The 13,483-nt window shown below is 41.1% G+C and overlaps 1 protein-coding gene across 1 annotated transcript in view; it reads left to right on the top strand.

The window, feature by feature from the left end:
• The first annotated feature begins 747 nt into the window (after positions 1–747).
• The window catches only part of LOC139685671 (microtubule-associated serine/threonine-protein kinase 3-like), a 363,801-nt gene continuing 351,065 nt past the window's right edge, over positions 748–13,483 (top strand). The window contains exon 1 of the mRNA XM_071582641.1: positions 748–1,266. Coding sequence (XP_071438742.1) covers positions 1,041–1,266 — 226 coding nt within the window. The 5' untranslated portion in view covers positions 748–1,040. The remainder of the gene's footprint in view (positions 1,267–13,483) is intronic.

Here is a 13,483-nt window from a genome sequence, read left to right as displayed (position 1 = left end):
TCCCCCTCCCGCATCCTGCCACGGATTGCAAACATCCATCCACTCGGCGCGAAGCTTCCCCGAAAAAGAGAAGGGGAAGTCTCGGGCGGTCCTTTTAAAATTTTCCCATGATCTGTCTCGTCTTCACCCACCTGCCCTCCTCCCCGCCACCAACCCTCTCTCTCTCTCTTGCACTCGTTCGCTTCTCCCGGCATCGACGAACACTTTACGCCGGGATACCTTTACCATTGTTGGACCAGATGAGCGAGGAGGGACCACAACGGCCGGCCGGCCGGCATTACTGAAGGCAGGTCGAACCGGGCCCCGGTGTATGGGTGGATAGCCGCCGACGCCTCGGCTGCCTTTCATATCTCCCTTCCCTCTTCACTCCCGCCTTTCCTCTTTCCCCACTCTCTAGCAGTCGTTCCCACACCGTCGCTAACCTCCCCTCCTTCCCCATCCACCCCGCATTTCAACTTCCCCTCCTCCCTCCGCAATCTCCCTTCCCCTCCACCCCCCCCGCCGTCCCCCTTCCCCTCAACCGTTCGCCATCGCTCTCTCTCCGCTTCCTGCCCTCCCGTTCTCCGTCGTCAACGGAGTGGAAGCGGACGGAGGCTTCAACTCGGCACGCCGTCGGTTCGTTCGTTTTCCAACCACGGGAGAGAGTTGAGAGGGTGGAGGGGAGAAAGAACGGTCGGTCGTCAACGACGCAAGCAGGCCCAGTACTATTCCGAAGTGTGTGACGGGAGGCACTCTCTCGCGAGGCCGTCTCCATTTTTACAGTTGCGCGCTCGCCGTGGTGTGTCAGGGCAGAGTTGGTGAGAGTTCTCCGTGTTGGTGTCCCTCGACTCGAATCACCTCGTATCCCCCCCCGCTGTCATCACGTTCATTGTTTTCGGTGGAAGGCTGTCGGTGTTTAGACCAGTTGAAGCTTCCGTCAATAGTCGATGTGGGGGTGATAATGAACCTTTGGTCTTGAGAGTCAAGAGGAGGAAGGTGAAGTGTGGGTAAGCCTGGGGGAGGGCGTCGATTCCTTCTGGTGAGGAGGCATTTTCGTCTCGATGGAGGAGGGCAATTGCGATTCATGGGGTTGGGGTGGAGGGATGGGAGTCGACTGGGTCCTCGGCACGCCGAGATCGAGCAGGAACGGAGGGCACAACAGCACCCACTCGCTGCTTGAGGGACTCTACCTGCCCCGCCATTACCTCATATCCTCGCAGTGGGGGAGCAGACGTTTTTCGGACTCCGATAATGGACACCACGGTGGGAGATACCGTTTTCGATCAGGTAAACGAGTGAATTTCCCTGAGCACTTAAATAGTATGACAACAGTGGTGATCCACTTCGCAGTTGACTGCCGTGCTATCCATTATTGTTATCTCGTCGAAAGTCTTGTTTACTCCAGCATAGGTTTTGGGGCCATTTTTGTTAAGTTAGAAAGCCATACATCAATCTAATACATGTCGATTAAGAGGAAGGAAATAAACACTGAAGTCGCCCAATGTCTTTCATCAGTCTTGGTCCTAATAAGTGCTTCCTTCAGAGCGCACAGCTGTCTTTCTTTGGCTGGGCGGTAGCCTGGTGGCCCTTAAGAGCTGCCAAGCCAACTCCTACGTGCTCGGATGTTCTGGTATTGGATTCATGGCGTGTGTCTATTCAATTTCCATCGTGATAAAAATTTCGAGTTCTTTTCTGCAATGTTTTCAAACAGTGGATGATTTTTTTTGGCTACGTGCATTTGCCCATTATTGGAATAATTAATTTGATGAACCAGGAATCGTTCATGACTCGCGTAAAAATAGATATTCATGACCGAAAGTCACTGCTACGTGTTCACGCCTTAACAAGATCGAACTTACTCTTTTCTCTTTTTTCAAGGCTAAGATATTCTGATGAACTATTGAAGCCACATTTATGTTAACGTTGTGGATTTGCTAATGATTGATCCTGCTAATGATTTGAAACATCAACATTTTTGGTTGTGATGAAATTTTTATAGACATCTGAAGCATTTCAGATTTAAGATTTATGATTGTATGTTTTTTGAAGCTTCTAGGATGGCTTAGAGATCTCTCATGCGTTGCCCTCGAATATTCCATTCGCTGTAACATCATTCACACGTGCCGACTGCTATTGAGGGGCTCGTGGAATTATTATACAGGCAACGCGTAAAGTTTTATGGGATACAATTTTCTTAATGATTTTTAATCCCTCCGTTTATAATACTTTCGATACGGTTTCAGTTCCGGTACGATGTAGTTGTTTCAAAACAATGAGAGCACGTTTGTAGTTTTTCCACTAAAAATTAATTTTCATCGACCAATTTCGATATCTATCGTCAATGTCAGGTAAAACTGCCATTGTAAAACACCGTTTTTCATCATTAAACATTGTAATCGTGTTTTCTACAGTGCCAATGTTTTGCATTTCCTATAAGTGCTAAGTAGATGAGGAAGACGTGCACGGAAGTTCGAACCAAAACTAAGCTAAAGATTGGAACTGATTGCATTCGCTCTATCCCAAGGCCTGGTTTGTTATCATATTCCTGGTCAAGTTAGACACTCTTATCGAATCCACGCTGCAGTTGTCCCAGACAAAAGATAGTCTCAGAGTGTCATACGCGGAGTACTTTTAGGGATGTGTATGTCTTATGCCGCTGCGCTAGGAGGGTGGTAAGCATGCGGGTCGTCTGAGTTACTGCTCCTATAGTATGTGTGTGTGTGTGTCACACGCCGCCGGGCTTAGTACTGGGTGAACTCTGCCACACACACACATACACACACATTATATATATATATATATATATATATATATATATCTATATATATATATACACAGATGTAGATTTTTAGAATATAGAGACACAAAGAACGGACACTCACAATATGTTATTTGACGTTCCCCATTATATATATATATATATATATATATATATATATATATATAATGGGCTGACACAATATAACACAAATAGAATAGTATAGCAACATTTAAAAGGACACTCACACGGTAAATTGTTCGAGCTTTCGGCCCTCTCAGAGGCCTTCTTCAAGTGAGATTCTGAAGACGACCTTCGAAACGTCAAATAACATATTGTGAGTGTCCGTTCTTTGTGTCTCTATATTCTAAAAATCTACATCTGTGTTTTTATATACTTGTGCGTCGCCGAAGAGCGTTCCATTTCGAAGATATATATATATATATATATATATATATATATATATATATATATATATATATACACACACACACACACACACCACATATCTGCCACACATACACAAACACACACACATATATATATATATATATATATATATATATATATATATATATATATATATATATATAGCCCATAAACACAGTAATCAACCCGAAGGTCGGTTTGGTAGGTGATGGCAGAGTTCACCCAGTACTAAGCCCGACGGCGTGTGAAATTCACACATCAGGGTAGGGGGGCCAGTTCCTTCCCTGTGCCGGTTATGGTTTCCCAGGAAGACCTGGCACTCGAAAATCACATAGCCTGGGTGGAACTGCAGGTGCCCAGAGTGCCTTGCCCGGGAATTGAACCCGGGACCCTCCAGTCAGCAGTCCAACGCTCTACCCCCTGGACTACCGCGACCCCATATATATTTCTATATCTTTCTATATATATATATATATATATATATATATATATATATATATATATATATATATATATATATATGTGTATAAAAGGTGGGAAGGTGGAATCGAGCAGATCACAAGAAGCGTAAAAAAGTTTCCTTGAAGAGGATTCGAACCAAGGATTTTCGACCTATCAACCCCGATGCTCTACCAATTGAGCTATCGATGAATTTGAAATTACACTGAAAATTCATTTGTTCCTCTTTTATGTGTGCTTTTATCCCTTTTCCATATATATACACACATACATTCTGTCATTTTGCATGTACAGCCAATGGATATTTCGTGCTCTGTGTATGTGCGGAATGCATTTCTATGCGGTAGCGAGACATGGACTCTGGGAAAACTGAAGATAGATAAAATAAACATCAGCTGAAATATGGACGCAACTAACAAGAGCAAAATGGCAAGACAGGAAAATTAATGATCGAGTGATCGAAGAGAGGTGATTGAGGAAAGAGCATATCTAGAAGCGATTGGAAGAAGGATAGCAAAGCAGAACCTGCCAAATACGAGGGTCATCCGGAAAGTAGTACCCGTTCGTGCCGCATGAAGTGCTGACGACGCGAGTAGCCGCTGGACGAGGTCAGATAGCTTCAGTGGCTTGTCTGCCTTCTCTGAGCCAAGTTGCGTGACGCTAGCATTGCCTGTGTTGTTTCTGTGATTGTTTACAATGTTTAAAAAAATTGAGAACGCCGCCAGTTGTGAAGTGAGGGCAGTGATTAAATTCCTCAATGCAAGAAACGTTCGCCCATGTGATATTCATCGCCAATTAAAGGAGGTGTATGGAGACAATGTAATGGACGAGTCGTCTGTTCGGCGGTGGTGTCGCAACTCCAACATGGGGAGGGGGAACACACACGACGATGAGCGTTCGGGGAGACCGTCTGTCATTACAGACCAACTGGTGAGCTCAGTTGACGAATTCGTGAGGAACGATCGGCGCGTCACAATTGATGACATCTGTGAGCATTTTCCCAATGTTTCTCGAACAATTGTTCATGAAATTGTTAAACACCATCTGCATTATGCAAAAATTTGTGCAAGATGGGTCCCTCGCGTATCTCAATGAGCTGGCGGCGAAGGACTATGCAGCAGGAATACAGAAACTTGTCACACGTTATGACAAATGCCTTAATTTGCTTGGAGATTATGTTGAGAAGTAGTTTAAAGTATCCTCTTTCAAATAAAATTTTTTATGTTTGTTAATATTTACTTTTGTGTCTTTATTTCACGAACGGGTACTACTTTCCGGATGACCCTCGTATTATGTCTGGGGGTAAACTGTAGGGGAAGAAACCGAAAGGTGGGCTTAGAGCGTCTTACTTCCATTATGTGAACGGTAAATTTAATGTGAAGATCTATGCCGGCATGAGAAATGGCCGACAAGGAGAATGACCACTACGGCAAGGCCCATGCATAAGATAGTGATCACGATTATTTTTGAGCAGGTCCATTTTGGCTTCCATTGATTGATGTTAGAATTGGATTTTTGATATCTCTACACGTGTCATTTGGCAGTACACATTAACTTTAATGCTTTATTATAAAAATACTTTATTCTATCTTTTTGATTCAGTGAAGTTATTCCAAAGTTTCCTTTTTCATTGTGTAATACGTCTCGTTTTTAGTGTATACCTGTATAATATCATTACCGAAGGTAACATTCTCAAAAATAAATCTATCCGTTTGGGCCAGTTAAATTAAGTGATAGGATATCTAAATCTATCACAAATACTAAAAATTGTTCTTATATTGAGAATTCTATGTGGAATTTAAAGCATTAAATTTATGTGTAGTATTTCCAGTGTCCGTGAGCTTACTTAAAACGGTTACTATAGTTCATAAACATTTTTTCATTTCGCAGTAAAATTACTATTTTTTAGTTTTCGCTAGCGTTTTCCCAGTAAAAATCAGTTGGTGACATTTCGATTATTTACTCTGCCATGATCCCCCGAGCAGGCTCAAATGAAACCTTCGAAACGTCGGCAGCTTCTTATCTCCCAATAAGCCTTTTACTTCCCTCAAGCGATTATTGCGAGAGCCTCCTAGTCGGAAGGGTTGTTTCACTTGTATTAAAAACAACATGCTGGAGGATTTTTTTTGCTTTTTAATCCGTATACTTGCATAATAATATCGGTCGCTTATTTTTGAGGTGGCGAGGGAATACCTGTATTTAGTAATCTTTATTTGTAATTCATCTGCCCGCTAGAATTAGTTGCCAAAGATAGAAATGCGAAACTCCTGAGCTGATCGTTGGTCCCTAAAAAGTGGAGAAAAGTTAATGCTTCAGTGCCTCATTAAAATAATTCATTGATAGATAAATGTTCCTGTTGCATGTTTGCAGTTTGAAGATTTTATAAATTTAGAATATTCATAAGAATACTTGATGATGAATTTGATTTTGCCACGATTATCATGCACACTTCCCTCTCCTTAAAACATGTCTAGCGATGGGGCATTGGTGGAAGACATATTTAAGGACCAATTGTAACACTGGCTAATGGAATATCAGACGAATGTGTACGCAAATGGACTCTACAGCCAAATTACTGAGAATCCTCCCTCTTAATTTGTACCACATCAGTCAATCCAAGTATTTATTCCAGAAATATAGCCCTTCACTACTACGACGACCACTTCATAGGTCTTCAGCGTCGCTATGTGGAAATAATTAATTTGAGTTAATTAATCATTTCTAGAGCGCCGAAGGTGGTCAATGCCCCGGTTTCCAAGCGTCTTTTATTTGTACTTAAAGGCTCCTTTGGTAATGTTTGCGGCGAGCTCTCGGAGGTTAATATCACACAATCCATCACCGCAATAATCCCAATGTTAAGTTGGACACCACGTAAGCTATTTTTCATGTGGGAACTATTTTCTACGAAGTTATAATTCATGCTCAACTTTATTGGCCACGTCCCAGGTTTACAAATGGTTAATAAATTTGACTATCAAAGCATAAATAACCACGTCATATCAGCCAGGACTAGGACAAACGGTATACTCGTAGATATTCACCTGAGTTATTCAACATGGAGCCGAAGTTATTGAACTCTCGATAGAAAAGATATTTCTTTGCGATAACTTAAGTAATAAAATTAATAGAGGAGCATTGATAGAAATATCCATCAAATCGTTGACATAGATTGCCGACGCGTACATCTCCATATCATTATTGTGATTTCATATGGCCGCTATTATGGCATCAGAATTTTCTAAAATAGACCTTCCTGAGATACGTAGTATTAGAGGGTTGTTTCTATTGGTGAATTAAGAAAAGGAAATCCAATCCTCCGAATGGCTTAAATTCTTACTTTCGCAGTCATGTGAACGACGCACCATTACTGCGTACGTTGCGGTTAGAGTCGAGTTCTTAAGTTCAACTTTTACATTTAATGATAACCGGTCTTAACTTAACAGTAATCTAACTTAAGAGTGAAAAGTCAATGCATCTGTGTAAAATTTCAGTGCGTTCACCGAGCAGTGTGACCCTTGTTCCAACGCTGGAACATAATCTTCAAGAGTGCAGTGAGTTCAGAACGCTGTATGTATGTGTAAAAACGGTGGAGGTAAGGGTTGAATGGTGTGGGGGGGGGGAGAGGTTTTGGTGCCGAGGTAAGAGCAGAGTGGCTTGTGAAGAAAGGTTATAGAGTAATGTTTACTGGGGATGATACGAGGCAGACTGGAGGGAGCGTACTTTCTACTCCGTTCTTTCACCCCCAGATGCCCTAGGGTCACCTCTACATCCCTTCTCCACCCTTCAACCTCCAACACTTCGCCACCCCTCCTCCACAATTCTATTTTTGCATGCACGGGCAATGTTTCGAACGTAGAGGGCACTTGAATAGGACGTTCAAACGTTGTTGTATGCGTTGCGCTGCTCGATAAACTCTTAATATTTTACCCAGTCATATTATCCTTTCGCCCTTAATATTGAAGTTGGGTCGGGGGAGCACGAAGCAATCAGTGACGATGGCTTCTCCTGTGAAACTTCATTTGAAATCTCCTTTTGATGATAATCGTTTCAACGCAGTGGAGATGGTAAATGGTTATCAACCCTCTTAAAATAGATATTTCCTCGCTCCTGCGATGTTTCATGAAGTCGGAAAATAAAATTACATTTCAGATCTGCTCACCCCAACTTCTTCCGTAATTTTCACGAAGTCATTTTGCTAAACGTTTCAAAGGGTGTTTTAGGGCTTCCAATATTGGCATATCGGATGAATCTGAAATAATTATGAATTATTAGCGCAAGATATCACCTCGTTCAAAAGGTGGGTGATGTTAAAATCAAACGAACCTATTCGAGGTGCTTGTAAGGAACGTGTTTATCAAAGGAAACTGTGCTTTTTCCTTTCTTCGACAAATTGTAGTTGCTCAATCTGATTTGTTTCATCGTTTTGATTTAGTTGGCATCGTTCCTGCAGGTGTTTGTAGTTTTGGAGGTTTGAAGGATACGTTATTGCATTTTTTTCGCAACTATGGCGTAGTCTAGTTAAAGTCATCAACTCTGGTTAGGTCAAGTTTATGGTCCTCCAAGCCAGTGGGAAACATTCCACATAAACTTTTCGAATGCTCTTTCTCTTGAGCAGATTTCTCATTAAACTATGGCCGTGCAACTTTTCGATTTGTCTTTCTCCCAGATACCAATGCGTGTGATCAGTTTTAACTTTAGAAATCTGTTTGAAGGCACAGAACAGGTCAATTCTCCGACAATCTATTTATTTCTATCTTAGGTATTAATAAAACGGATTTACTTAATGCCTGTTTAATGAAAAGACAGCTTGAGTTTGAACACTCTACGCTGTAGTATTGCCATCTATGTATCTAAAAATGAGGAATCGACAAATGATGTGCGATTGTAAATCTTTTGACAATTGAGATAGCTTGTGCAAACATTCTGTAGGTAGTTGCGAAAACCATGTCATTGTTTTTGCGTAGTTCTGAGTTCATTTTGCAAGTAGTTTGGTAGTTTTTTATTAAAACTTTTCATTTCTATCTTTTGATACAGTAACTTGGACGATTTTGGGACTAGTTTCGTATTCATTTTCTTTTATCGGACTATATTTACTTTTTAAATGTCATCCGCTGATTTATATTTCTCTTTAATTTATTAGTCAGATAATATTTCATTTCAATTTTAGAATATTTATCTTATTACATAATATCCAGGGTAGTTTTTCGATTATTAATCCTTTTCAATATTTTTTTCTGAGAAAAGCGTTTTGTCGTATGTAATTTATTTATATTTAGGTGTACTTTTATAGCTATAGGTTTCATATTTTTTTATTTTAGCTTCGTATCAATCTATTAACTCCAAATCACACACTTAGTTTTTGTCGACACATTTTAATATTTGTTGGTCATAATGCTTTTTGAGTTTTGTCCATGTAGTGAAATATTTATTCCATTTCCCAAGGTTTGGAAAACGACCTATTACTATCCAGTTACTTGAATGTAGATATATTTTTACTAAGGGCATTGAACTAAATGCTTACTCTCCAAACACAGCATTGCCCTTGAAGGTTATTTTCCGCATTGTTAAATGTCAAAATAAGACTCAACAAGCTCACGAAAGAGGCATGGGTATAATCACAGTGGTATCCTGGGAAAATACTAGTGAAAAAGAGCTAACACATAATATAGAAAGACGTTCTTTTTAATGATATGAAACACCAAACGTAGACATATGTACTTACCTGTACATTACAAAATACTGCATACCTTGATTAAATAAAGTAATGACAATAATTAAAACTGCCTTACTGCGGAAGGCGTCAAATTTCTCTTACCCGAGAAAAGCTCCGCCTTTTCCAACCTCGCCTTAATAAAGCCCTCCATTTTTTCAGTGCTTTAATGAGTAATAATGTGTTCTTTCTCAAGGAAAAGGCCAATAATATTGTGACCTCCATGTATAATGTAACCCCGCTATGGTGATTATTCTTCTGCTGATTGCCACGCTTCCAGCACTTGGAATATTGGGGTTGCAGTGTGGCGTATTCAGCATACCCTTCTTGTATCCTAAATCCAGTGCCCGAAATCATTGCCTGAATTGGCGCCCTCTTGCTGCCTAACGAGTTTGGATACCCTTCAAGATGTCGTCCTCCCTTAATTTCAGCGGTTTTGGTACCTAACTGATGAGTTTGGACGCAGCTTTCGTATTTGGGGAGGCACATCAAAGCAAACATGTGGTTGGTCGCTGCATTTTTTACTGAGAGAAGGGGTTGCTTCGGCAGCAAAGCATTATTACTTGCCAGGCGGTTTTCAGTTCCTAAATACCCCGCTATTCATGCGGAACCAACATTACATGTTTACGGCACAGAGATTATTGGTTGTTGTACATCCAGGGCCACAGAGAAAAACGTCCGCGTCTGCGAGGTACCAGCCGAGGGACGTGAGGGAAGCGGCGGGGAAGAAGAATCGCTCCACCGGGTCGTAAAACTCGTGTGGGCGGTCGGGTGAACGAACGTCTTACGGCCCGGTAGAAATGCTTTCTCGCACGTTTTGCCCCTCGTCACCCCCGGCTCACCTTTCCCCTGGCGTGGCATATGCACGACTACATAGAACCATGCGATGTGCCCGTAAGGTCACTTGAGGGTCAATAATATTCGCGGGGGAGAAAGGGAATAATTACAGCCTGTTCGGTCTTCCTTCCGCCCCACCTCCCATTGCAACCTTCAAGCCAATACTTTTGCCGCAAATGGCAAAATATATCATGAGCCAGTTTTCGCACAGTCCATGACAGTTCTTCAATTCTGAATCACTTCTGGGTGAATATCGTGGAACGCTTGTTCAAGCTATTGTTCTAATAAATGATTTTACGGGATTGTGGCTGTAAAGGGTTGGGTTTATGTCCATATTCCGAGTGTATTATGTCGTACTATCTTTTAAAATGAAGGAAATGCGTAGTACTAGTAAAAATGTTCCATATTTAAAGAAAATCAATAGTATTTTTAAAGTTGAGTTATTTTGAAAAGCAATATAAACTTTGGGTTCTACAAAAATATTATGCTCCAAGAATCGGAAAAATGCTTGGTCAGATGTTATTTTGTGCGGCTTTCTCAATGCTGTCCATTAATGTACTTGATCTACTTACCTACATTATAAGTCCATGCTTTAGCAGAGTCATTGATCTTTGTTCTCCCTATGCTTTCTTTTATTTATACACTGTACATTTTCTTTGAATTTTACATGTTGTATTTTTAGGTACCCCGTAAACACAAATGTTTAGCTCTTCTACCTGGATCCTCACAATTTTGCGTCTCATAATCGTTTGAGAGCGCAGCTCTTTCGAGTTATCCGAACTTTCACATTGGGCTCCCTTCACCGCCCCCCGCCGGAGAATTTTCGGTCCCGATAGGCCCACGAACATCTCACAGCTGGGCTGGGGACGAGGACAGATGATTACGATCGCATTTTAAACCGCACGTTAGCAATTATGGAATGGAATATAGATCATAATTTAAGAATTGTATTCACGTAAGAAAACATTAGATGACCTCAGAGGCGAAAGGCCTTCTCTATTAAAATGCGCTGCCCTTGAAAACAATGTCATTTTGAGCAAAACTACCCCGTTCTTCTCGTTCCCGCGTTCATTGAGTTCCCTGAACGATAACCGGGTGATTAAATTAAAGGCTCACGCCCGAAAGTTATTCTCGTCCTGCTATAATTTTAACTCACGGTTTAATGTCGATAGAAATGAATTTTACCCTTAAAGAAGTCTCTTCAGCCTTGGCTCAGAATCGGTTACCATATGTTTCCTAACCTCATACACGGTACGGTTCGAACTCGCAAGCTTCTCCCGGGGTTCCTTAATTCTCCAACGTTATACCTGTGACCATTTTAGTTCGTTGTGAGGGCATTGCGCGTTTTCTTAAATCCTTTTCGTTCGCGCGAAACGAGTCCGCGGAGCGTACTCCCGTTTAAGTAGGCCAGGCTCGCAAAGTAAAAAATGTTATTCGGTCGGAGTGGCACGGTGCCCGGAGGGCCTCGTGGATGTGATGATTAACAATTAATCGATTCTAGTGTTTTCGACGAGCGCCAAGACTGCCTTCCGTCATCTCCCGCCACCCACACTCTCCACGGCGGGTCGTGATGCGATCGCCGATGTACCGGTGGGACTTTGTCTACGCTTCGCCGATTGACCGACGGAATCGTATTTGCCTCCAGGCTTCGCCTCTTACTCCCAATTAATTTTTTGGTGTGTGAGTCTAGTTCCATTCTCTTCCCACACCGATGTCTCTCTCCGTGTCCGTTGCCTCCACATGATGGCGCTGCGCGCCTGCTGCCACGTGCACCACCGGCGTATTCAATTAGCAGTTGTGCGCTAATCGCCGCCGCCTCTTCGTCTATTTCCCGGAGTGACAGTCATTATCTCTCCGGTCGTCAATCACATTCGGGGTTAAACGCTCGCCGTTCTTCCATCACCCGCTAACATTGTCTCTCATTAAAATTATCGGGAGTCGTCCGCAACGTAAAAGAAAGCAATTACAGTTTTTGTAATGCCCAGGAGTTTAGTTTAAGAGAGTTTTGTAATGCCCAAGAACTTCTTATTTATTCTTAGCTTTTTCTTTCTGCTACCTGTGTAAATGCATAAAATAATATGATTGGGCCAAAGGAAACTGTAAAAAAAGTCGAACTAAATTATTTAATTTACGCAATTTTGTTGCATCTGCGTAGTACCCTGAAAAGGTACCAATTATGCAAGTATTCAATTATCCAAGGTACGAAGTATGCAAGACGAGCTACTGGTAAGGACAGAAATAATGTAAGAATAAAGTGAAAGTGTGACCATATACTAGGTTATTTCCCATGGAAGGTCTGGCGGGCCGATTTGGGAGTGCGCGGGAGCGTGCGCTTAAACCTTTTTTAATTTTAATTTTATTATTGACCTTTTGCTCTGTTTGTGCATGAATATAGTTTTGTTGCATTTTCGAGAGCATTCTTGACAAAATGAGACTAATATAATGTTCTTGTCTGTTTTGCTAAGTCAGATTTTTTATTAATTCTTAGCTCTGTATACTCGGTTAAGTCGCGATTATTTCCTCTCCTTGAATGAATTTAAATCAATCTCTGCAGTTTTCTTTGACTTTTTCTTTTCTTCTTCTTTTGAATAAAATTTCTGCTTGAAGACCAAAGTTGAGGCTTTGCAAATTTTCATTTGCAAAAATACCTCAAAATACTGGTTGCTGTCGCCTCGTATAAACAAATTTACATCGATCTTTTCGGGTATCTAAATCACTTCAATTCATTGTTGTGCCCGTCTAACATCGAAAAAGAGAAAGCATATCTTCCGTCGTTTCGGTTTTTTACAGCATTTCGACCTTTCATAGTTTTAGTATTATTGAATAAGACATATGTATAAGAAGGTATTCCAAGCCATATATTGCCCCGCATCCAGTCTCGAGAGTGTATGAGAGGGGTTGTTGTGCCATCAGCCATTGGAATAGGAAATAGCATTTTAGGTATGCACTATGTACAATGAAAGAAATACGTTATATCTCCTCCTCCAATTAGTCCTTCATCGGGAGGGAAAATTAGTTTCCGGAATAATGTGACATTTTTTCTATATGTTCTGGAAGTTTTTAAGTTGATATACCCTTTTAAGAACAGGTCATACCGGCACTCACTATCATAATAATGATTTGTGGGTTTTCTCAGAAAGAGGAAATACCATTATTAACTTGTATACCCTTTTATTTTCATTTTATATAGATTATTATTTGTCCAATAAACTAGTTCAAATGAGACTATACATGCATGAATTCTCGATACGAGTAGATTCTTCTTCAGATTAAGTTAAATTAAATATTTAACGATTTTTACATGCAAAGGG

The sequence above is a fragment of the Hetaerina americana genome, unplaced genomic scaffold, assembly GCF_022747635.1.
Source record: "Hetaerina americana unplaced genomic scaffold, ioHetAmer1.1.p SCAF_12, whole genome shotgun sequence".
Lineage (NCBI taxonomy): Eukaryota > Metazoa > Arthropoda > Insecta > Odonata > Calopterygidae > Hetaerina > Hetaerina americana.
This window is presented reverse-complemented; position numbering and strand designations above follow the sequence as displayed.